At 43.6% G+C, this 26629-nt stretch overlaps 1 protein-coding gene across 2 annotated transcripts in view; it reads right to left on the reverse strand.

Moving 5' to 3' along the window:
• The window catches only part of LOC113836627 (teneurin-2), a 934552-nt gene that overhangs the window by 191492 nt on the left and 716431 nt on the right, over positions 1-26629 (reverse strand). The window contains exons 7-9 of one of the 2 annotated variants that reach the window (XM_035448194.1): positions 17440-17567; positions 14443-14452; positions 3920-4125 (exon numbers count right to left, since the gene is read on the reverse strand). In XM_035448194.1, coding sequence (XP_035304085.1) covers positions 3920-4125; positions 14443-14452; positions 17440-17567 — 344 coding nt within the window. The remainder of the gene's footprint in view (positions 1-3919; positions 4126-14442; positions 14453-17439; positions 17568-26629) is intronic. The other variant, XM_035448193.1, reaches the window with a different exon arrangement.

The following is a 26629-nucleotide window of genomic DNA, read 5'->3' on the forward strand; positions in this document are numbered from 1 at the left end:
AGCTCTTTGTCTAACTGCAGAACTTCCTTGCCTGTACCATGTTGCTTCTGTATCTTCTGCAAAAAGTCAGCTGGGACTGACTCTGAATCTTGGGAAATTTAAGTAGTTTTTTTTTAAAAGGATTCTCATCTGTATTTAATATCCTTGGACAAGGGTACTAAGCTTGTAGTCTCTTGGTCAGAGCAAGATCCTCTATAAAATTTAAACATAGCCATTTCATGCAACATAGTCAATGGAATTTCAACCCCTTTCCCCTCCCTTTCTTTCTCTTTCTGCAGCTCAAATGAGTCACCTTGGCTAGACTGCCAATCCCCATAGAACTTACGTTCCTTGATAGGATATGCCAATAGAAATGAGAAATTCTATAATAGCTTGAGACGTATGTTAGTCACCTATCCCTGCAAAGAGCTCAGCACTGTCTCCTCCAGGAAATGTAGCTCATCAAATGGACATGAATGCATGTAATGACAGGGAGTGAGTGTAAGGGTGTGCATGGAGTATTCCCCTCCCTTCTTCCTCCTTTTAAAGCAATGTCCTGATAGTGTACCTGTCTTGTGCATTTCTCGGCATCTATACTGTGCTATACCTGACCCCCGAAACACACCCTGTCCCTACATTGGCAGTTGGACTGAAATCCCAGCTCATATCAGCTCCTTGCTATTCATTTCCCTTCCCTTGAAATGTATGCTGGGGCTGTCCCTGGAGTGGAGCTATTTTGAGAGGACGATCGCTAGAACAATCATGAGCTTGGCAGGAGATGGACAGTGTGGTGTAGCCACAAAAGAAGAAAAGACATTGTCATTGAGGGCTGGAGTCCTGAATGTCAGAACAGCAGGGAAACTGAGTGGAGTGTGTCTGTAGCTGCTGTCTGCTATCACTCAGTTGCAGGGCTGTCATACTGACTTGCTGTAATCACAACTTTCCCAGACTCTGGTATCCAAAGCATGCAAGGCAAAGGGGAACAACAGAGCTGGGGAACAACGTTGAAGGAGACAACATTTTCCTTAGTCGGCTCCTTGCAGCCGACTAGCTGAGAGGAAAGTTGTTGCTCAGCGGTGCCCAGAGGCATATTCATCCATTTTCAAATCATGCCAACAAGCAGATTTCACAACTGTAAATCCTTCATTACTGCTCCAGCAGAACCAGTGGAGCCCGAAGGTCAAGCAGACCACCTAACCGTCTGCATAACTTCCCAGAGTAGCATTCTGCTGCCTGGTCAGAAGCTCTGGAGCTGCCTCGGGGACCCCTCTCAGCTGAATTCCTCTTTCTCTGGATGAGGGTCTCTTTGGAGAGCTGCTTTCTGCTTGGTCAGGGACAGTGTTCACTCATCTCTGGATAATCCATGCCTAGCCCAATAAATATTTTTCCTGGATGGATGGATGGAGGACTCATTGATTACCACTTTACATATTGGTCCCAATAGCATGCAGTGTGTATGGTAATAAAAACCTACACAGCCCTCCCTGCTCAAAAAACCACCAAATCTCCCTTAGAGTCCTTACATCGATCATTGCAGGCTGTAAAGATGGGATTGCAAATAAGTTTCATCTCGAGAGCCAACACTGGTCGATTGGTAGTGGCTGCCTTGAGAGTATTTGGGGAGGTATTTGTGTGCTGGGCTCAGTGAGGAAAAGTGCTGTCATTGATTAGCAATGTCTGCTCTGAGCTACAGACAAGGATATGGTGGCCTGGCTGCTTCTTGTTTGCCAATGATTTTAAAAGCTTAATTTCTTCTTCGAGGATTTTCTAAATGAATATCTTTCCAACACATTTCAAAGCCAGCTTTGACTGGACATCTGGGTGCTTTCCCTCCACAGTGTGCTTCCTAAGGTATTTTATATTTTTGCTAGATTTGAGGGCAAATGAGGCAGGGAAAAGTTGGCTTTTCTCAGAAAATATAATTTTTGTTGGAAAAGAAATTCAAGCGAGGTAGGTGTTAATTCAATCCAAATGGTATGCATAATGAAATATATACCAGGAAGACACAGGGTGATAAATATGAGTTCCATAATAAGGTCTACTTTCCTTATTCCTAACTCTGGCAATAATCTCCCCTTTACATTGCCAAGGATTTCCCAAGGAGCGCAGTTCAGGGTACCACAGAGAAACGTCACTGGATACCAGTTCCATACATCACTCTTCCCATATACAATGGTCCATTACCTAGTGTGACTTTAATGAAATGACTTTTCAATTTAAGGTACCCCACAATTAACTCCTATGCCAATGAGAGTAGGCCAGACATTAGTAGGGTGTCACATCTTTAAAAACAATAATTCATGTAACATAAATTTAACTTTAAAAAAATCTCAGTGTTTTAGTTCATTCACTGTTATGTCACAACCTCAAGCAACTTCAGAGTCGTCCTACCACTCCTGGAAGAAATTGTGTTCCTGTTAGAAATCAGTCCCCACTAGAAGAATCCATCCTGAGTGAGGTAACCTGGACTCAGAAAGACAAGCATGGTGTTTACCCATGCATAGGTGAATATTAACTGCAAAGGATAACCATGCTATAATTCACAGACCCAGAGAGGCTAGGTAACAAAGAGGGCCCAAGGGGGAATGCATGGATTTCTCTGGGAAGGGAAAATAGAGATCTCCTGTTGGACTGAGGGTGAGTGGGCATGGGAACTGGAGGGATTGGGTTAGGAAGTAGGTGGAGGGGGACAGTACTGAGAGAGGTAACTGGAAAGGGTAGCTTTATGGAGTCGGGTAGAAGCCTGATGTGAAGAAAATGTCCATGAGTTTACAAGGATGGTCCCAGTTAAGATTCCTGGAGGCAGTGGATGCAGAGCCTGAACTGGCTCTGGGATCAGATCAGAAAGCCTTCATCTAGTGACTGGTAGAGGCAGATTCAGAGACCCAAGGCCAAACATTGGGTAGTCCTGCTGAGGATAGGAAGGAGGGATTGTAAGGGTCAGGAACATCAAGGGAAAACCCACAGAAACCACTAGCTGGCTCATGGGGACTCACAGAGTCTGATCCAACAACCTGGGAGCCTGCATGGGACCAGGCATTTTAGTAGGTATTATGTGACAGTTGTGTAGCTTGGTCTACAGGTGGGAATCTTGGGAACTTATTCCTCAGGCTGGATTGCCTTGCCCAAATTGAATACAGGGAGAGGTGCTTGGTCTTATGGCAGCTTGATACGCCTTGCTTTGCTGAAGCCTATGGGAGGCCTGCCATTCTCTCAGCAATTACAGAGAAGGGATGGATTAGAAGGGGGTGTCTGGGAGGAGGGGAAGGGAAGTGGGAGGAAAGGAGGGAGGGGAGGCTGTGGTCAGAATATTAAAAAAGAATTTAGTTCCTATTTCCTGGCAACTGCCTACCTACCTTCTCCATCTATAGGTTTGCCTAGTCCAGAAAGTTTATAAATAAAATTGTACAGCACAAGGCCTTTTATATCTGACTTTCTTCATTTAGCTTAGCGTACCCATGCATGCTGTATCAAATCACAACACTCTATTCCTTTTTGTGTCTGAGTAATATTCCATTGTATAGCCTTGTCACATTTTGTTTATCCAGTCATCCATCATTTGGACACTCATGTTGCTTTTTACTTGTTGGTTATGAATAATGTTATAGTGGACATTAGTGTTCTTCAAAATGCTTTCTCTTCTTTTTGAGCATATCTATCTATCTATCTATCTATCTATCTATCTATCTATCTATCTATCTATCCAAGAAAGTTCTGTCCTATGGCAAGTGTACAGTTGTCTTTCTTAGTAACTGGCTACCTTTACACTGTAGTGGCTGAACTATTTTGATTCACACGAGGGATATACAAGGGCTCCAGTTTCTTCCAATCTTTGTCAATACTTGTTCTTGTCTGTGCTTTACTATCCAGGCATTTTAGTAGGTATGAAGCAATGCACCTGCATACATTACCCACTTGGTTCCAACAAGTGTGGCCGTACCTGTGCATGAGACGGTGGCAGTCCTCTCCGTATGTAGACACCAAAGAGGGCATCCTTCCCCAGGGAGATGTTGAACTTTAAGAACTGGGGCTGACTGATGTGAATCTGTGACCTCCAAAACACCCCTGGTGGGACTTCCTGTGTCACCCGCCGACCAACTTCTGCTTCGCCACTGTCTATGCTGCTGTTTTTCAATGACCAAGGCACTAGAACACAGGAATAGACATCAAGTCAATGACATTTGTATACATTACTTGACTGTACATTTATATTTAATTATATGACAGAATTTTTGTTGTTTCAAAATTAAGATTAAATGCATTCTTTTTAAGTGACACCTAAAACATTGAGGATTTAAACAACAAAAAATAAAAGCTCTAAATTCATACCCCAGGCTAGCTGAGACCCTGGCACAGTGATATATATATATATATTTTTAGAAATTCTATTATTAATCTCAACTGGTCAAATATAAGAAGATCCAGGGTCTAAGAAGGAGACATGAGGTTCCATCCCCCATGTAACTGCATCTTAAAAGGACAGGAGGGTAGGGGGTGGCCATGTTAATTTGGAACCACGCTTAATTTTTTTTGATGACTTTCATTACTCTTTCTAGACAGAAACAAGTCCATTATACTCTGACACTTGGGACAAAAACAGTCCCAAACCCAAAATAAGTACAATAGCTCAGCAGAAAACAAAGACAGCCCCTGACACTGGAGTGGCTCCTTCTCTTAGGGATGGAAGGGTAGAAGATCATGACAAGTCACACCTTTGCCTTGTGACTTTGACACAAAATGGTTACAGTCTTTGGGTTGCTGATGTTGAAATTTTCAACTCCTTAGCACTTAAGTAATAGAAGTTCAGTTAAACAAAACGAAACACCTCACAAAAAACTTTTTCTTCCTTTCTTTACTTTTCCTTCCTTCATCTTCATTCCTTCTCCTTTCCTTCCTCCCCTCCTCTCCTCTGTCTTCCTCCTTTCTTGAGACAGGGTCTTTTTTTGTAGCCCAGGTTGTCAAGGAACTCACACTGTATATAAGCCCAGGCTAGCCACGACTCATGGCAGTACACCTGTGTCAGCCTCCCAAGTGCTGGAATTATAGGCATGAACCAGCAGGCTCAGCTTGCAGGTCTAAATTGAGAGGGGATTTCGTCCCAAGAGTGAACTAGCTCTCCACCCATCCTTCTGAAGGTGCTTTCTTTTGCAACCAGGGAAAAAGGAAAAGCCGAGGTCAGTTGCCCCGGAGTAGCAAGTTAATTTCTCTATTGGTACATCAGTTTTCCTGTCACCACGAGGAGAGAACACATGGCCAGAACGTGGTTGCATAAATGCCATTTGTGATGACCTCAAATGGATTCAACCACAGCAGGAAATACAAAAAACACACACCTTACCATCTTCCTGGCTCAAGAGTTTCTAAGCCAATAGAAACCAACCACAGAAAGAAGTTACTTTTGTGTCTGTCCCTTTCCAGGAGTGTGGATCACACTGACGGCCCTGTACTCTGAGCATCTTCAGCCCGGACTAAGGAGGCTATTCAAGTTCACTTCAGTGCTCTGTAGTGAAGGCGATTTTGTAATTATTTCACTAGACCCAAGATAAATGATAAATGGGTGTTTATTGGGGAACAATTACACAGAAAAATACAAAGAACTGCAGGAGTGCTTCTCTGCCCTTCGTACCGGATCAGCTGACCCTCCAGAAAGACCAGGTCAAGGAAAGCCATGCCTCAAGTTTCTGTCTTTCCTCTACCATCTGCCTGAGGTCATGCCAAGGGGGTGTGGCCACTGTTACAAGTTCACTGCAAGACCGCTATACTGCAGTTGATGGACAGCCCTGAAAAATCTCTGCATGTATATATAATCCCTACACACTGTACAGGGGCTAGGTGGTTGTAAAAATTTAGAGAATGGCTGGAGACTGGCTTTAAAGATGAACGACCCTCTCTGACTCAGCTGAGCTGGCTCTGTTACCCTAACCAGGAAGAGACTATGTGGTCTTGACTCTAGTAGTTTCCTCATCTGTAAAATGGGCAACCAATATTTTTAGAATTCAGAAGGTCTTTCTTGTGTAAATTATGAAAGACCAGAGTGACTCAAATAAAGTCACCCTCCAACCCACAACTCCAACCATGAAAGATGATTGGTGTCTATTCAGCTCAGTAGCAGATTCATAGGGACTTAGACTGGGTGGCCCTTAGAATAATGAAGCTGGGAAATGGGCTCCTGAGGGGAGTTTGCAAGTTCTCATCTGGTAAGAGAAACATGTTGAGAAATCCTGAGTGGATTGGACCCATAGAAACAGAGTAGCTAGTGCATCAGGAGCCCTGGCTGAATGCTGGCTGCATCCAGCAGGTACTAAACACATGCCACGGGGGGATATGAGATAATGCATGAGAGCAGAGGATCTGGCTGCCTTGCCTCAGGTCTCAGCTTAGATGCCTGCTGAATGCACCAGCTTTCTGTGCCTCAGTTGCCTTGTCTGTCTAGCGGGGACATTACTTAATTGCAAGTGTCATAGGGCTGTTACGAGGAGTCAATGAGTTGATCCACACAAAGCTCTCAGAATCATTTCTGGCACAAAGTAAGTATTGTCTAAGGTGCTAAACCTCAAACATCTATTGTTAATTTGAGGGATTTCTGAAATCACGGTGAGCTCAGGAGAAAACATTTGTTTTCACAGGTTAGTCAGAGGCTGTGAGTGCCATAAATTGAAAAACTTTTTATTTAAAAATGTTGCTTTTGTCAGATTTCCCTACCCAAAGTAAAGCCTTTTGGGGGTACAGAATGTTATATTAAACAAGGACCCAGTAGGGAAGGAATGAAACAACGAGCAAACAAACAAATCAAACAAGAACAACAAGAACCACCATGGACAAGAATAGCTGTAGGCCTTTAATAGAGACCAAAGCAAATGCTAGCAGAGTCACAACGAGTGAGGAAACGCATTAACATTGAAAGAGCTTTGAAGACCCAAGCTCTATCTCTAAGCTTAATAGTGCTTGGAGTTTAATAGATAGGTGACAGGTGTTTTGTCACATCTGTGGGCCTCACAGCTGCTGGGCTAATGGCAGACTGGGCAACACAGCCTGGTGATCTGCAGCCAGCAGCCTGCAGTGACCTCTGGAAACCTAAGTGAATTCTGACCAGTGGCCCACTGGAGACATGGGTGGGGAACAGGCTTCCACAGTGGTTGCTCTGGAGAAATCCAGGAAAAAAGCCTCAGGGCTCTAGCTTTAGAGTCAAGGGAACCCCCTTTCTTGTACAGGACCCTACTTGAGAGAGCTGTGTTCAGGAAACCACCTTAGCTGTTAATGGGTAGAGACCCCCTAAACAGCAGCCACACCTCTTGGCATGCTAGATTTTCTCCTTCTTCAGGTGTAACCCTCCAAATGAGACATGACATGTTGGGGATGGACTAGAAGTTTGGGGGGGAGGTGGGCAGCTTGACAGGGCTCAAATCCTGACTTCCATGCAGTGTGACTTCCAGCATGTTGCTTAACCTTTCTGAGACTCCAGTCCTCTTTTGTAAAATGGAAACCATGTACAGTGAGAGCAATGAGTGTCCACAAAGAGCATAACACCAGGCCCAGAACACCAGTATTAGCAAAATAAACGAGGCCAGGCGCAGCAGATGGAAAATGGTCAGACAAAAGGGAAAAACTACACCTAAAACTTCTGGCTTTCTTTTTGGAGTAAATATATATATATATATATATATATATATATATATATATATATATATATATATATATATGTATCTGCCCATGTCTTGAGAGAGTCTAACTTTGTATGGAATAGATTTAGTTAGAAGAATAAGATTAAGGCTAGCACTCTTCGTGAACACACAACCTTTACCCTGTGGTCTCACTTTTCTGGGACACAACCTGCAGTACCCGATGATACCGCTGGGGGGCTCTGCTGACCTCTTCGGTGCTCTCTCTAGCTGTTTTCCCAAGGTGGAGAGCATGTCTGTGTGCCCCTGCCCCATGTCCTGCATACCTTGTCTCACCCTGCTGAATGGGCCTTTCTCTACCTGCCCATCTGGTGGGTAATTTTCAGCAAAGCCCTGTGACAACTGGGTGACAAGAGAGCCATGAGGAACATTTAATTTGAAGACTTGTATGTAAGCTGAACTTTTTTTTTTTTTTTTTTTTTTTTTTTTTTTTTAAGAAAAACAAAATTACCTTTCAAAACCCTATGTGGAATTTGCTATTTAAAGAGCTTTCCTTGTGGACTGTTTGGAAGAATTTCAAGTGAAGTTCTGGTGTATCTTTCCTAAAAACTAATTAATAAACAAATACACCAGGATACAGTGGAAAGGCCCATAAGATAAAAGACCGGAAGCCATGGGTCCTGGCCCTGGCACTCAATGACCTTGAGCCTTGTGTGGAAGGATTGGTGGAAATAAACTATTTTGAGTTGAATCTCATCCTTGCTGCTAAGAAACCACAGTTTTAGGATGTCTAACTCTCAGGGTCTCAATGTCCTTCTCTATGTAAGAGTGGTATGGACTCGCATTCCACTCTAGCCTTCCATGCTCTGTAGAGCAGGCCACAAGAGTCCTTCTTTAACAAGCCACGGGGAGTCTGTAGGGGTGTGTGCATGGCTCAGGGAGGGCATCCATCAGCAGGCCAGGACATGACCGTCAGAAAGTGCTTATGGCTGGTTTACGGGTATCTTTAATTTTAACAAACTCAGTGGCCTCGACATAAGCTCTTTCAACTGAAGATGACATTCTAGTTTACATCTCTGTGGCTGTGATAAAACCCTGACCAAAAGCAACTTGGGGTAGAAAAGATTTATTTGGCTTATATATCCAGGTCACAATCCATCCCTGATGGAAGTGTGGGTAGGAACTCCAGCAGGAGCAGAGGCAGGAGCCATGGAAGAAAGTTGCTTAATAGTTTGTTACTGATTCTGCTCAGCCTGCTTCCTTATACAACCCAGGACCACAGGTCCAGGAGTGGCACCTCCCACAGAGGGATGAGCCCTCCCACATCAATTAGCAGTCAAGAAAATGCCCCACAGACATGCCTGCAGGCAAATCTGGTGAAGGCAATACCTCAGCGGAGGTTCTCTCTTCCCATGTGTCTCAAGCTGACAAACAAGAATAGCCATCACAGATGGCAAACAAAATCTTCAAAACTGATTTCCCAGGGTGTGCAACTGAATGATGAGTTTGCAAAACCTTTTTCTTCTCAGAGGTATGTACACATACATTCATACATGTAATTTTTATTTCAAAATAACTTCAGGTTTAAAATAATTTCAACTGTTACATGAAATTTCTGTAGTCTTTAACCCAAGTTCTGCAAATATTATACACATTAATTTTAGCATCATTTTCTTTCTCCATATATGTATATACATAACTGCATGTATATGTATGTATGCAGTCAACCCATCACATCTGGGGGGGGGTCTACATATATGGGTTCAATGGAAAAGAGATCAAAACTATTTGAAAAGAATTGTATCTATACCAAACACATGCATTAAACACTATTTTCTTGGGACTCCCTGAACAGAACATGTAGAGATGATTTACTATATAGGGAAGGATGTGCCTAGGTTATGCAAATGGTACAACATTTTATATAGGGGGATTGGGGACACACAGATTTTTGGTATCTGGAGAAAACTGAATCAGTCCTCCCAAGACATGGAGGGATGAACCCCCCTCTCTCTCAGACACACACACACACACACACACACACACACACACACACACAGAGAGAGAGAGAGAGAGAGAGAGAGAGAGAGAGAGAGAGAGAGAGAGAGAGAGAGAGAGATTGGGAACATTGAGAATATCAGTTATAAATAAATAAAACCCTCCTTTAAATACTTCCATGTATTTATCTTAAATCAGGGATAGTATTTTTAAGAACCACAGCACAACCATCAAACACAAGAAACTAACCTTGCTGCCATTCAATGTTTAGTTCACAGACCTCATTTTAATTCGCTGGTGGTCACATAATGTTCTTTATAGCAAAAGAAAGAATTTCCTATTCTTTTTTTAAAAAATAATAAAATTGGATATATTAAAGTTGCAGTTTTAAAAACAATAAAAGAGGGGAGAAAAGAGGTAAAATCTGTGAATTCTTACAGACTGCATGGGAACCCACCTAATAGACCACGTGGCTGCAGGCAGGTCAAGTGCTGGCCAGTGTCTGGGAGCAGAGATTTCTGTTTTTCTCTTAGAACAAAGAGGCAGCAAAGCTGGGATGGATCCCACAAATAAAGGTTTGAGCCAACGTTCTCCCTTGCCATACAGCTCTCCTAGGACAAGAACGTAACTGGTCCCTAACAGGATACCATGGAGAGACAGGTAGTAAGGGAATGTTAACCAGATTCAGTGTTTATATACAGAATGGATAACCTCACACGGAGAAATGTGGAGGTCTCAAGGAGGCTCATTAGGGCTGATCAGCCCCAGATGTGGACCTCAGCACCAGTAATTACCAGTTCCATGCCTCTGGGCTAGTCACCACCCTTGTCTGATTCAGTCTTCCCATCTGAATAATGGACTCCTGAGGATTCAACCAATGCCATGTTGTAGACATGCTGGTGTTTCTGCTTTCTAGCCTGTCTGTCACAGCATTCCCTTAAGTCAGTCAGAACTGGGAACTCAGATTTGAAGGCTAAATTTGTAATGGTATAATTTCATATATAGACTGCCCAGAGGATGCACAATTAATAAAAAAGAGGCCCAGGGACTGGAGTGGGGCTTCCCAAAGCCACAGCCATTTTTCAGAGCAGCTAAAATCAATGAACAACGAACGGCCAGCATGCTTGCAGCCTGTCTGGGGCAGTGCATAGGTCATGCATATTAAGATATGAGGCCAGAGCAATCAAAGCTACAAGTCTAGTGGTTCCAAATGGCTCCAGCTGCTTCTCATGTGAGCAGCTCTGTGCACCTGCTTGAGTGAAGGGCAGCCAGACTTTACTTAGTTAACAATGATGAATGAACATCCTAAGCATTTGGCTGGGTCATCTCATACTCAAGCAATAAATATTTATCAAGCATCTACTGTGCTACTAGGTAAACTCTGGTCCACACAGAGTTGGGATGTTTGTCATATTCTCATCCATGTTCCAATAGCTCAGATAGTCTGAAGTCCAGGGTCACACAGTCTTGATTTTGGAATGAGTTGGGGGACCTCCAGAGAAGAGACATGACAGAACATCTTGTAATCTTTTTGGGTAACTGGACCCAGTGTTGACTGGGTGCTGGACAATGGCTGGGAAAGATATGCCAGCAAGCAGGGCCAGGGCCAGGTCTTGCCTCCCAAAACTGGGGCCTCCATGGGAGACTTGTCTATCGATGAGCTCCACAATAAAAAGTGGAGGTGTTGGTCATTTTCCCAAGAGGCAGGTGTCTGAGACCCTCCAGTTCTGGATAGCACATCTCCAGCCTATGGGAGAGATTTGTGGTGTTTCTGAAGTAACACTCTGATGCTCAATTTTACATGATCATCCAACTCTATCACTCCACGGAAGATTGCTCATGTAAATGTGAAACTACTGCCTACTTCTGAGACATGTACCTAAAATTTCAACCAGTTAAATAAGACTGATGTTGAGGAAAATGACAGTCTTCCACAGCTGCATTAGGACTAATCATTTCAGAACATGGTACCATAACTCATTTATGGAAACAGAGAAGTTATTCCCCAAACAAGTGATAAAGGGAACGGACTCGTAGTTATACCAGGGAAATGAAGCCTCATATTAATACCCCCTAACTTCCCTGAGCTCCGGAGGCTCCTCCACATAAATCTGCCTTGCAGATTATTCTGCCTCACATATTTTTATCTATTGCAAATAAAGTTGAATTCAGAAGATTGCCTCAGTCATTACACTTCGTTTCCACTTATTTGGGCATCAGAACAACCATATGAGGCTTCCGTTTGGTGAACAGGTAACTAAAGTGCTCCTGTAAGGACCTTAGATTAGTAGCTAAGAAATACAGCTGGTCTGCGCTGCCATCAGCCTCATCAGCTTCCATCCTGTCTCTGGATGGCTCTCCTCAGGAAGGGGTTCCCAGAGTGCGAGACCTTGCTCCTGTGATGGTGTTCACAACATTGCGCAGCAATGGTTATTCTTATAAAATCCTCCAGGTCTAGGGACTATATATGACCTCACGTATTGCCTTAGATAAAAACAGTCAATTCTTCACTACCTCTAGTCAAATATTTATACCTCTGACCGTTCAGTGAACTTGCCTTGCCTCAATATGCCACTTGGTTTATTAGTATTGTTGATGGTGGATAAATGTACAGAATAGCTACTATGTGGCATACAATCTTCTGATGCCTTTCCCCATTATTCAGATGGGAAGAAAACCAGGGTTGATGGAAGTTATGTGACTTGCTTACGGCCCTATAGCTCTTTAGAGGTAGAGCTGGGATTAAAAAACCTTGTCTGGTGGACTCAACACCCCATGTCTCTAACTATTAGGTAGACTGCATTTCAGAAACCACACTAGAAGACCTCCAGAAGAGAATCCAGAAGGAGAAGAGCTCTGGGTGTACTGACCCTGTGAAAATGAGTGGCCAATGAGGCGAAAGGCAAATTCAGCATGTTGGAAAAATGATTGAATCATTTGGACCTATGTTAAGCCAGAGTGATGCTAGGAAGAACAAACTATACAACTTAGAGCTAGGGTCAGAAACCCATCCTTGTGACACATTTAATTGGGACCCAGCTGTAAGAGTGGTAGAAGAACACTCTAAGAATGGCAGGAACTGCGTTGACTTAAGCTACAGGCATATTTGCTAATGGTTATGCTATAAGGTGATGTTTGACCCCTTGTCCTTCTGGGAACATCACCAACTTTGGAAAAGTCCCATGCAGGGAAGTGATCATTTGAAACTCTGAGCTGTGTGCATTGAGAGGCTGAGTGACAGGAGCCAGAGGAAGAATTACCAACCTCCCCGCGAATCTGGCTCCTAGTACCATGCATTAAGCCAACGAGTAAAAATCATTATGAAGTTTTTGCTGAAAGGGCAAGTGTAGAAAAACATGTTTCTAAACAGAATAACAGTCTTTGCCATTTTTTCCAACTTGCATACCATCTGGAAATTCTGATTTTTTTCAAAGGGTAGGAAAGAAATGTGCTTCAGGCACAAATAAATGTTTACAGCTGAGTTATAAACCGAGAATGGTAGGGCTTAAAACAGGCAGGCTGGCAGTGATGGAGCTCAAAGTTGCAGGAGGCAAATAATGCTTGGGGATCTGGCCAGCTTGTGTTACACATGGGCCCCCTGGAAGGGAAAGTCTTGCTCTCCATTGACCTCATCTAGTGAGGGACAAAAGCATCACCTGAGACGTGTTAATTCTTAGAAGGTAAAGGAAGGGAGGTGAAGTGGCATTATTGTGTCTTGCCATTCTGAAAGCAGCCTTCCCTTGTGGACATCCAAGCATCTCATTGGAAGTGGCAGCCTGTGGAGGTGTATTAGATGGACCAACCAAGAGAAGAGATGGTGACTTTAACGATGACAAGGATTCATAGGTTGTTTGTCATGTGAGTGGTACCACAACAGTGTTCTGCAAAGGGCTATCTCATTTACGCAGGAACACAAGCTTGTGAAGGAGTGCCATTCCACAGATGAGAAACTCAAGGCTAGGAGTGGATAAATGACCTGAATTAATAAAGTCAACTCAGCACACAAGGATGTAGCTGGAGTTTGTGCCCAGCTAAATCAATGCCAGTATTGTACACTGATTTACAGGATTTTTCAATGAAAGTCATGAAGATTACATTACCAGTGCTTGATGAAGAAAGAGAAACAGAGGTGTTGCAATCTTGGAATCCTTAATTTGGGTACAGGAAAGGTTCTAGAGAAGTAGAAATGAGTTTGGAAATGATATGGGAGAGCCATCAACATTCTTTTTATTAAAGAGTAAAATTGAAAATATGGCACCCATTTGCCTCCACAGTCCTATGGACCTGGCAATGCACCAGGAGAGATTGTATCCATGATGAGTGGTCAGCCAAATTTGGTCCATGAGATATAGTTTGCTAACCTTAGTGACACAGAGAACACTAGGAATACAAAATGACTGATGGATTTTGAGAATGATCCATGAAATTCTACTTGAGGCTATATTCTTTCCTAAGATCAGTACACAAACCCAAAGCCAGTGACATGCCCTGGTAAAGCTCTTGTATACCTTATTTCTGGGCACAGGCAATCAAACTGGATTCTTTTATGCTATCTGACCAGGTCAGAATACTGTATCGAATCTTCATTCTCAAGGTTTATCTAATCCCAGATCTATAGCAAAAGCACTCCGTGTCCCTCTAATGAAGATGTATGAGTTCATTCCTTTGAACATAGAAATACACACAAGATGGTGAGTGATTCTGGCAGTGCACGTGTAACTTCTTCTCCATGTGGAACCCAAGACCATCTACATTAAGGTTTAATTGAAAGAGATTGGAGGAAAAATAAACCACGAAGAACATCAGTAAATGGAAAAGGAAGAGGAAGACACAGCCCCAAGAATACATCCTCCTAGCTAATGAATAGAGAGCTCTGTTCCACTATCATATCAGAGAGTGGAGGCTGTCCTGTCTATTAGACTCCTTCCCAAACCTGCACAATGTAAATACTCCTGAAGACCAACTAATGAAATCTCTATCGATAGACCATCTTAGATGGGGCTCACATGCTCGTGTTTTGCTTACATTTTAATTTGCTCCTGCTGGATACTTACCCAGTAATTGCTTAATAAGATTAACCTCCCTGGCAATGTGTGGTGAATCTTGATTAAAACATCGGAGTGAAGGATTATCCTATACCACAAAAAATTGAGGGGGTGTTATTTAATTAACTTATTGCCAATATGTCTTGATTGTCTCTTTGAAACAGTGGGAAAGTGGTCGATGGGAATTGATTTGGGTTATCTAAATGTATAGAATTGGTGAGTGAGGAATGGGGAGGTCACTAGGTCTAGAAATTCAAATCTCAAGTCACTCAAGGACATTAACAATCTTTCCTGTCACTTTCCAAGACTTCATTTAAGCTCTAAGAGACAATCCGGTACCTTCAGTCATCGCCAGAGAACTGTTTTGGCATTTGGAAAGAAAAGGTATTGAGTTTTATTTCATTTTTAAGCAATTTTGAAATTTCACCCTTTTAATAAAGACCCAATGAGCAAAACCCATGGTGCTTAGGGCGTGACCATTTGTTACTTTAGAGCAATGGTTCTCAACATGTGGGCTGAGTCCTCTTCGACAAACCTCTATCTTCAAAAATATTTACATTCAGGATTCATAACAGTAGCAAAATTACAGTTATGAAGTAGCAACGAAAATAATTTTATGGTGGGGAGGTCACCACAACCGTATTAAAGGGTTGAAGCATTAGGAAGGTTGAGAACCTCCACCTTAGAGACAAATATTCCTTAGGCTTGTTCTCAAAGGAGTTTTCCTCAGTTGTCTGATCATGATGGTGTGGAATGTTAAAGTGGTGTGGGGCTGGGAAATGGAGCATAAGGACAAAAGGAAAAGGGGCTATTTTCATTTCTGGAGGCCTGTGAAGATTGTGGGGGTCCCAAGGTGAAGGCTACTAATTCAAAAGCATCCATGCACAGCTTCAGAATACTTCTGTCTTCACATCCCATGCCTGGTGGGATAATCTGCATTTTTGCTTTCAAATGTACATGCTGATTTGCCTGAAAGGAAGGGGGTGTTGCCTTCATGTTAAAAAATAATAATGGAAAAATGTAGCAGACTCCCTGAAGGTGGGCTTCTGAGAGCCATCCTATTGGCACCTTGCACTGAGGTGATTCCTCATGATAGGGGGCTAGCTAGTATACTGTAGGTCATTTAACAGTACCCCTGGCCTTAACCCACTAGTTACACCTCCTCCAATTGTGACAGTAAAAAAACCTTTTTCAGTCATTGCCAAATGTCTCCCAAGGGGAAAAAATGAGAGCCACTGTTGTAAAGGAAAAGGGAAGGAGTGGGGTCAAGTGCTGGAGGTGAATAGATTTCAAATCCGAGGACAATAAATTTGGCTCTGGGCTTCTGTGGTCAGTTAAAACAGAACATGGTCAGTTAGAGTGAAAGATCTTTGTTTTGAGACCTGGTTTTACCTACTCAATAATGGAAAGCATATCATTTCACCCTCAGATAAAACTTTTTCATGCTTACTTAAAGGTAATTTACTGCTATGATTATGACAGATGAGAAGGGTGATTCTTAAAGACTGGATAAAAAGGCAGGAGTCATACCCGAAGGTGTAGGGCAGCTCTGGGAGAGCAACTTCAAGACTGTTAGCATATCAGGGTAAGTCATACCCACCCGAGGCAGAGGAATCCTGGAGTCTTCTTGGCAGAAAGCATGAGATACAAGGAAAACCAACCTCCTGTCCAAAGATGCACATTGCTTAGACATGAATTCAATTTTGTACCTGTCCTGGTTCCTTTGGTGAAGTTTCTAGAATATTGTGGGCTTGAATTTTTCAGAGATGCATTTACTGCTTTTAGAGCTGAAGTTACTCCATGCTGTACTGGGCACACAATAGATACCCTATAAAGGTTCTTTCTCTTTCTTTTAAAATGTTCCTGTTTGATGTATTCTAAAAAGTTGTGTGTGTGTGTGTGTGTGTGTGTGTGTGTGTGTGTGTGTGTGTGTGTGTATACTGGTGACTAAGAATAGACTGAAAAAAATCTGTTTGGATAAGTCCTTTTGACACAATCTCTGGCTTATGTGATTTTCATCCCAAATTACTCCAATGCTACCAAATCACCAAATGCCAGCCCTGCAAGCTGTGCCATTGGCTGCTCTTGTCTTTTAATTGCTCCTGTCCCCACCTCTCCAAGGTTCTGATTTTCTCTCCTCTTTTTTAGCACCTTGTTAGCGCCTATTTTTCTCTCCTACAAGAATACAGTGATTGCCTCAATGAACATTTCTATTGTCCTCCTCACTGTTCTGAAAAGGGAAGCTTTGTTGCCGAGTTGTCAAAACTCCTTTCTATTCTCCCCCAAAGCAGAACAGCTCTGTCTCTCTCAAGGCAAGCCAGGCGAGCCTACTCCCCTGGGAGGCTGTATCTCTCCTTGTGGGAGAGGGACCCAGGCTAGTGGCGTGTACTGCCAGCTGCTTCCTGCCTTCTGATTAGGCAGGTTTCTGCTGCTGCTGCTGCTGCCGCCGCTGCTGCTCCAGCTGCTGCTGTTGCTGCTGCTTCTGTTTAGGCCTTGGGATGTTTTCAAGCATGCCACAAGGTGCCAGTTGCTGCAGATAGCATAGGTATGCACACTGCTTGGAGCAGACACTGTGCCAGATCCAAGTGACTCCAGCCAAACACAGCTAACAGACAGGAACAGCAAACAGCTTTTAAACGGGGCACCTATGAAAGGCAGTCATTTTTTTCTTTCCCTTTCTTTTTTTTTTTTTTCATTTTTTTTACATGCCTTCCAAGATTTGGATTAAAAAACCTGAAGCAGCTGGCGAGAGCCCTGAATTTTCCTGTGACCTCAATAGGGCAAGCAGCAGCTGTAACCTCACCTTTGCCTCCAGATGGCATTGTTGCCACATCATCGTTTCCTGGTAAGCCGGTCCTTACGCCATTGTTAAAGGTGTGTCCATCTGCCGGCTGGAGTTGCCAATTGAGTCCGAGCAGATGCATTGCTGCAGGAGAGACAAAGTAATGAAAATATGAATAGATAATTCAGCAATGCAAATGTCAAGGGGGAGGGCCAGGTGCCTTTTTCCAAGCAATTGCCTTTTAAGGAAACTGCAGTTCAAAAATGGCTTGCCCCAGGCCTCCAGGATTAGCTAAATACAGAAAGTGGCAGTCCAAGAGCTTCTGTCTCCTTTGCTCCTCAGGGGCAGCATCCCTTGTGGGAAGTGAAGGAGGGAGGTAACACATAGGTCTGATCTTTCAGGATGGGCTGCTCTATCATTTCCCTGTTTGTCCTCACACCTGGTTTTAGACAGGTGCACTGACAAAGGCTGGGTTCTCCCAGCTACTCAAAATGTGAGTCCAATTCAAAAACAAGGCTCCAATGCTCCCATTTGACTGGCCCCAAAATGCCAAAACAGCCAAAGGTATCTCCAATCTCACTGGCCCACTTAGAAGCATGCCTGTCTAACTGTGCCAAACTTTCTTTCTCCCTCTCTTCATGACAATTGCTTATCTCTTAGCACATTGTGGAAATGCCTGTGTGTGTTTGTGTGTGTGTGTGTGTGTGTGTGTGTGTGTGTGTGTGTGTGTGTGTGTGTGTGTGTGTAATAGTGGTAGAGCCTTTTCCAGAAAAAAAGCAAAACTAACAGTATTATTCAGTTTCTCCCAAGTATGGAATGAGACAGAGATGGGATGCCCAGAAGTGCTTGCTCTCAGGAGACAAACATGTTTTCAGAGGTCGATTTCCATGTATACCTCACCCTCCAGGCAGCTTTCTGGTCTTGTTACTTAGTTTGTGCAGAGACCCAGTTAGTTTAGAAAACTCAATGTACCATCCATCCCCGATGGATCCTGGTTTTATTGTTACTGAGGGGAGGGAAGCACCTGTGTTCTTCCCAAGCCCTCATCTAAGAAATGCTTCATTTGTAAATAAATAAGGAATCCATTTCCCTGTATTTTCCCACACAAACAATGATTGTGCCCTGTCTGTCTGGCATTTCAATGGGCACAGGTTGATGCCTGTTGCCACATTCACAGCTCGGCAGGAGAGAAAGGGGCTGTTGACAGGAGAAGTTCTGAGTTTGACGTGGGGATGGGAGAAACAATTAACCACAGGAAACACAATTAACAATGCTTAGGAAATTGTTCACATAGCAATTAATTCTGCATGCCTACCACCACTTAAAGTCAGGCTGCATTCTATTAAGGTTAAATCCTATCTTCACACAATACAGCTTAGATTGATGGCTACAGATGAAGGTGGCAAGGTACCTGGCCAAGTATGTGTCTGCTTTTTTTTCTCACAGGCTTCTCTACCTCCAAACCACATTTTTCCATCTCTGCATTTCCATGAGGGGCAAGGCCCACGGTCGCAACTTCCCCAGATGATAAATACTAATAAGAATAAGTGACATTTACTATACTCTTTCCATTGAGGTAACACCTAATTTTCTCCTGCAGTTTATCCGTTATATGTAGGTCACTTACTTGAAGAGACCAGAGTCTATTGCCTCAAATAATGACATATTTTCACCATACAGAGGTCAGGAAATGAGAAGTAATCATGGTTGCTTCAAGATAACGATAGCTTCTGATTTGTAATTACCAGGTGAAGGGAGCCAAGGAATTAGCTGTTTTAAAATGATTTTTCAAAAAAAAAAAGAAAGACCGATACTAATGGGTTATTGGAGCTCACCTGGAGCCAGCTGCTGCTGCATCAAAGAATCAGCTTTTTTGGAGGAGGGTCCCCGAGTGCTGAGACAGATGTCACCATCAAACATCACAGGTACAGCTAGGGCCCCAGCCTAACAAAGCTTTGATGCTCATGTCTATGAAAAAGCTGTGGGTCCTGGCACTCCAATATGACAGCATCCCAGTACCATATCCACATGCAACTGCTCTTCATAACTATTCCCCGAATACACAGGCTGGTCACTCCAAGGTACAGGGTACATTGCTACCGTCACTTCGGGAGAATAGTAGACAGGGCCGTGATCTTACTGAGCAGAAAGGGGACACTCATAGCTTCATGTATTATTTATGTCTTCCCTCCTTCCTCTTTAACATTTTTATTATAGCTATTGTCATCATTGTCATCATCATCATCATCATCATCATCATCATCACCATCTTTAACAAAAATATCTAAAAAGTGGCATGAGGTCAAAGGGGTGAGGGTAAGAGTATGTGAGCTGCCACTCAGACAACTCTGTGACTGAACAGGAAAATACCCGAGATAAAGACAGAAAAAGGGGACAAGCCGAATCACAGAGCACGAGACCTGTCCATCAGCAGAAGCTCTGCTCAAAAATGAAAGTCAAGTTCAGGCATATTATCCATCACTGAACTGAATGCTAAGTAAATAAGGGAGAACTGCACTGGGGGTACAACTACCTTTTCTTATTGTGGTGGGGAGGGCATCTGAGTCAGCATTTGTTGGCATTTTTGTTTGTTTGTTTGTGTGGTGTTCTTGATCAGCTATTCCTTGCTCCCCGACTTGAGGAAGAAAATGAGACTATCTTTCTGGCCTGTGGGAACAGACTGAAGTGTCCTCCGGATAGAGACCCAGGGGAGCTGTGAAGTAAATGAGTTTCCTGACTAATGAGAGTTCTGCTTCTTATTCTGCTACTGACTGGTTCTATGGTTTGGGCAAAGGAATCATTGCTCTATCCAGCTCTCCTTTTTCCATTTTGTAAAAGTTACCTTTCCCGGTGAAATGAAGGCAGCTTGTATGGGCCGAAGAGGGTTATGCATAGCTCCATGGAAGAGCTGGCAGTGTCTCTAACATAGACACCACATCCATGTTTATTAGGATAGGAACTAGCACATGGAAGCACACTTGGAAACTTGGACTATAGAACATTATATGCTTCTTAAAAACAGTGTGGAGGTACAGGGAATAGGATGAATATTATGGGTAGTAAAATAGACTAGAGTATAAAGAGAAGGCTATTTTGATTCTCAGTATATCATATACCTGCTGCCAATCATTGAGCTGAACATTCATGTGCTGACATATACATTATCTTAAAAGAGTTCCCGGTAGATACTACCATGACACTCATTCTCAGACGAGGGAAATATTGACTATGAAGTTTTTACCATTGGGGGATTTCAGAATTGGATCAGAATTATGCTGGAGATGTGGTACCTCTTTCACACTTTGTAGAGACCTGGCTACAAAGTCCGTGGGAAAATGGCATCTCAGCCGAACTTGTTTCTGTCTCAGAATTCATGATTAGCAATGTGGGTTGATGCACAGTCATTCACTGTGTGTATCATTGCTGCCTGGAGGAATGCTTATTTCCTTTTCCATTGATTTCACATGTGGCTTTGTGACTTGCAGTGTGCACTGCATTACATAGCAATCCTAGAACCTGAATAAAAAGGCCATTGGACAGAGCTAGCCATTGTTGGCAAGGGTCAGAACACAGAGCAGGGGAAATAATAAATTGTTGTGGCAGTGAACCAACTAGAGTTTGGGTTTTTTTGTTACAGCAGCATGGCCTAGTCTACCCTGACTGATACATTCACTTATGAAGAAAAGGAAAGAGGACTTGCTTACAGACTAGATCTCTGTGAATCTTTTAAATTTTATCAGGTCAGGAACTTTTCTGAAATCCAGACAGGAAATTAACTCCTGTTTAGGGTCATTATGCCTGTTTCAGACAGCAAACTCTCTGAAATTATAATACCTTCATTTTTTTTTTTCTGTTACCAGAGCGAGACTAGATAGCTGAGAAACCTTGGGATATCCACAGTTATTGCTTCTTCATCTTAGTACTTCACATAAATGCCTGTCACTTTACATTTTACTGGAGGAGATATCCTGACTGCCCTGGGATGGTTCTTCCTCCTTCTCTGAATGCTCCAGCAGCTCATCCCAAAAGGTCTGGTTCAGACCATGTTAGGGTCAGAAGTGAAATGAGTTCTGGAAGCCCTCTCTTCCGAATTACCCGCCCCCACTGACAGCCAAAATGTACAATTCATCATGACTTGACAGGCTTTACTCCACAGAGACACTGGGATGGAACAATGGGCTCCATGGGTCAGTAAGAATGGGGTAGGGAAGGGCTTGATGTGGAAGCTTATGGAATCCAGGTGGTATCTGGGAAATCAGCCACTAAAAGCACAGTCAGCAGCCACACCCTGGATGTATCCCTCAGCTAACTGGAGAGAACCTTCCTAGAGTGCTGCAAAGAACCTAAGGCCACAAGGGAAGGCCACAGACAGATCCCAGGTTTTTGCAAGAACAATAGTCAGACCTCCTTTCCGGTTGATTAATAGTTTATCATTGGAAGTGCCTGTGTTTAGGTGATAGATGGGATCTAAAAGAAAGACTCTGAGATCAAGCCTAGGGTAGAGAAAGCAGGTTGGTTACAGGTGACAGGATTTTCTAGCCAGCACAAGGACATGGAGACGCCAGGCCTCGAAAAATGGCAGCTTCCTAAAAGGGTTGTCTAAAATAGTAATTAGGGTATGTGTGGACCCTGCTGGGTGCCTTTTAGAACCTTCTATGTTCATTGGCTGGCAGAGGATCAACCTGACAAGAGAGTTCAATCAATATGTCAGCAATACTTCACCGAGAGCTGCTCAACCCCTGCTTGTCAAAGAGGACAAACATGGAAGCCACAGATGCTCTGTGTTTGCTGAGCAGGCCCCCAGGAGCAAGGGCTATCTTTAAAGATCAGGCCTGTCGATATATAACCCCGGGGAGGAGATTGGACTCTCCCTTTGAAAATGCAAGACTGCAGGCCAAGCAGAGCCCCAGGAGGGAAAGGAAGGAGCCAAGCCTGCTGGGTCTTGGGGCTCACCATGCATGCAGACGCACAGGGCCTTTGAGCTGATGTCAGGGCGCATTCAGAAATGGGAAGACGATGGGAAGGGTCAGGGGCTGGATCTCCTTGGCTCTGCACCAGCCAATTAAGTCCACAATGCCAGGACTCCTGTGGGAAACAGTAGATTCCCAAGGTGCCCCTGCCGAAAGGATGGAACCCGCAGAGAAAGGGATGAGCAGGGCTAATGCTCACAGGTGCTAGCCCTGAACTCACTGGGCACTGTGATGCCACCTTAGCAGTGAGCAGTGAACATCAACACATGCAAATGAGCATCTTCAGCCATGATGATGATTCACATTTATTTTGACAACGTGCCAGGGACTGGGATAATTACTTTAATGGCAGCATTTATTCATTATTTATCATTTGGCAAATATTTATGGAGCTCACACTGTGCATCGAATTGTGTCCTGGCCCTGGGAATAAAGCAGTTGGCAAAACACAATCCCTGCTTTCATGGAACTTACATTCTAGTGGGATGCAGAGAAACTAAACACATGGTGAAAAGCAAAGTACAGGGCCAGGTGTCTGGAAGGGCAGGGGATGGGAAATGCAAAGTTCTTCTTTTCCTTCTTCTTTTACCGTTAATGAAGATTGGTCAAGGATGGTGTCATGATGTGTAAGCCCACACCAAGACAAACGGAAATGAGAAGGCAGTTCACATTGACACGAGGGACCGGCAGTCTAAGCCAGAGTCTAGCAAGCAGGAAAGGGAAGTGGAGAGTGGATACCTTTGGAGGGATTCTGCTTTTTGTTGAAGAAAGTCTTTTGAAGGGTAAGAAAATCCTCTGTATCCTATTGATATCCAATGACCACACGGAACATAAATATAATTTGTATTTTATAGACATGAACATTGAAGTTTAGAGAGGTTGACTCATTCAAGGTCACTCCACCACTAACTGCAGAATCTGGGATCACACCGTGATGTGTGTTGCTTCAGAGTCAGAGCTCCAAGCCTCCTTGCTGTGCTGACAAATGACTCCATTCTGAGACACCTCCCAACCACCTTCTGGGACATCTGCCCTCTGTATTTCCTATTGTAATAGCTGTTTCAAGATTGAGCAGGGCAGGAAGGTTCCAGGACTCCTTCTGTGAATGCTGCCCAAGCTCACTCAGGAGCAGGTACCTCTTGAAAGCAGACATTCATCCTCCATGAATACACTAGGGTTAGTAGCCATTTTGCTATTTAACCTAAAGGTCTAGCATTGCCAATATAAAATAAAGGACTAGTGACTCCAGCTGCCTGTCTGGCTGACATTTGCTTGTGGTGGCTTTTTCCTGGGCCACTCTGCCTCTCATCCTCTGGAGCATGGTTGAACATAGGACTTCTCTTTCTCTTTGCAGTGAGGAGGGGGTTTTCAGTGCCTTGATAGTACCCTTTTAAGAATGCTGCTGCAGCCAGAACTACCTTCTGCAGGAAAAGAAGTGATGCAAATAAAACCACGACGAATAACATTCTCGAAAACACCTAAGACTTAAAAAAGGAATTAAAAAATTTAAATCTCAAAGGATTTTTTTAAAATCCCTTTTTAAAAATCCTAACTGCCTCGATGAAATGATTTTTGCTTATTTTTCCCAGACAGTGTAGCAATACACTGAATGGAATAAATTTTCAAAGTGCCACATGGAAGTGACGCCCACAAATCCCTTTACCGGTAATGGGATTTGCGCACCTAGCTCTTGAGGATGCGCAAGAAACTTCTCGCCTCTGTGCAACTTTTGGCTTGCAGCTTCCAAGATGCTTGCAAAGCTCAGGACCAGGAACTTACATAGAAGAGAGAAGAGAAGGAGAAGTGATCCCGGGATCCTGGCAAGACCACTTGAATGAGAGGGGGCTTTGGGGAGGCAGCTGCTGCCTGCCCATCTCTGCAGGCACCGCCCAATTCCCTGTTGGCACTAAAACATCCTTAGCAAGGATTGTGTCTCTCACCTTCCTAATTCTGGTCCCTCTCCAAAATAGGGAGGCTTTCTGTCACCCCATGCACATCTACCATGAGGACAAGGTGACAGCTCCGTAAGGCAGCTCTGGGACCAAGGAGCAGTATGTTTTCCAGACAAGAAGAGTCTACGAAGAAGGGCCCGCACATTAATCTATTCTTGTGACAGGCTCAGGACAGTACAGTGAGTAGGAAGCGGGATGAGATTAATCAATTCCTGTGTTTGGAGGAAACAAACAGGGCTCTGTTGCAGCTTCCAGATGTGTAGGGTCATGGAGTCAGTGTCATCCCCACTCCTCTCCCTGGAGCCCCTGTTGCAGGTGCTCGGCAGGTGGCCTCAGCTGATAGTGTGGGCGTGGCATGTGGTGTGCTGAGCTGACCTCTAATGACACCCTCCCTCCCCAGCAGCACCAAGAAAATCAATACTCAAGACAGACACATGCTCACAGCCACTGTTTTTCTCCCGTGCAGAGTGCCTGGAATATATTGGTTGCCCATGCCGGTCAGGCAGCCCATTGTCCGTGGAGTCTATGCATCCTTGTCCAGATAAACACACGCCCAGAGCCATCAGCCACACGGGTGCTATTTCCCACCCCGACCACTCTGGTCTTGATGCTATTTTTCCCCCAGAAGGAAATAAAATAAAAGCCTTTCTTTCCTCAAGAAAGAGCCCGTGTGATCAAAACACCTTTAGAGAATGATAATATCCGGAGGTTTTATTCACCAAATAAATCATGGTCTGGGGTTTTAAGAGCTTTCCTGACAACAAAACATATGCCCACAATCCATGCATATATACCTAGACGTTCGTCCCCACCCCAGCTTGTCATTCAGTGTTGACAACACAAACACTGTCTTTTTTTTTTTTTTTTTTTTAAAGAATAGCACCCAGCAGTCCTGTTAAAGAGGGGGCAGATCCATGAGACCACACTGACTACAAAGGCAAGGCAAGGGGGTGGCACATGGCAGGCAGCCATAGGAATCCTAGGAAGCAGACATATGAATGTTTTAGAAGATAAGATGTCATATCGATCGGGACACGTGCAATGTGAGCTGGAACAAAGAGACAGAAGTCTCCTGTGAAACAGCCACACACAAGAAGGAGTGGCCAGGGGGTCAGGCCTGTGCCAGTGCCAACCCTTGGCAGACTGAGCTCTGGGCAAGTTTCTTCCTTTGGTGGAAGTGAGGGGGCAGATTCATTTTCCTCCCTGATATCAGCAGGCAGCCCCACCCTTCACCCCCATAGATGGTACCCAAGCATCTTCTGGCTTGAACTCTGAAGCCCACAGACAGGCAGCCTCTGTAATGTAAGGCATGCCACGAATAATCTGTTAATAACATTAATCCAACAGAGAGGCAGCAGGATACCTTCTGATGCTCCATTCATAAGCAGAGCTAATGATGAATGGCGTCCATGGCAGAGATTCCAAACCAGAGGCTAAATCTCCACCTCTCCCTTTCCCTCTTCTTGGAGGATGCAGTGGTCAACACAGACACACTTCTTCCAGTGAGTGAATTTGGGTGTGGATTCTGTACTTTTTTTAGAACTGAGAAAGGAATTGGAGAATTGAAGATGTTGAACAAATCTTATATGAAATCTTCATTTCAGTGTGGTCATTTGTTCAGCAATGTCAAATTAGGCACACAAGGAGGCTGCCAGTGTCCCTTTCAATCTTTAATTTTTGACGTGGTTAACTCAAGTTTTTTTTTTTTTTTTTTTTTTTAACTCAGAATTGAAAAAAAAGCCTGCATTAGCAAATTGGGCTTGATCTTTCCCTTAAATGGCTTTTAGTTAAGTGGGTTTCAGATAGCTAACCTGAAACATTTAAAACTTGATTGTGAGGGAGAGAAACATCATGCTGGAAAATTCCTTCTATCTCCCAGGGCCTGATTAGGTCAGAGGGAAGGGAGTCGGGGAGCATGAGGGGCTCCTGCACTGTGATCTATTTGATATCAATATAGGAAACTTAAAAAGAACAAAGCTCACTGGGAAGAAAAGACAGGGCAAATTCTTTCTGGAACATAAGCTATCTGTACCCACTTTTTTTTAAGAGCCACATTTTCATCTGCAATTAGATAAATGACACAATTGGATTTATTTTGAGTTAGTGACAATTTATTTAATAGAGCTAATTTGAAGGGTTTTATGTGACACTCAAGTGCCACATGCTTCCTCTGTGATGAAGGTACATACACATTTCTCTCAACAGGCAGTGTCGCTGCAGGATGCTGTGACATTTCTGGCTTCTAAGGAGCATCATGATGAAACAGCAAGTTACTGGGTATGGT

This window comes from Cricetulus griseus, chromosome 7 (genome assembly GCF_003668045.3).
Source record: "Cricetulus griseus strain 17A/GY chromosome 7, alternate assembly CriGri-PICRH-1.0, whole genome shotgun sequence".
NCBI classification, from domain to species: Eukaryota; Metazoa; Chordata; class Mammalia; order Rodentia; family Cricetidae; genus Cricetulus; species Cricetulus griseus.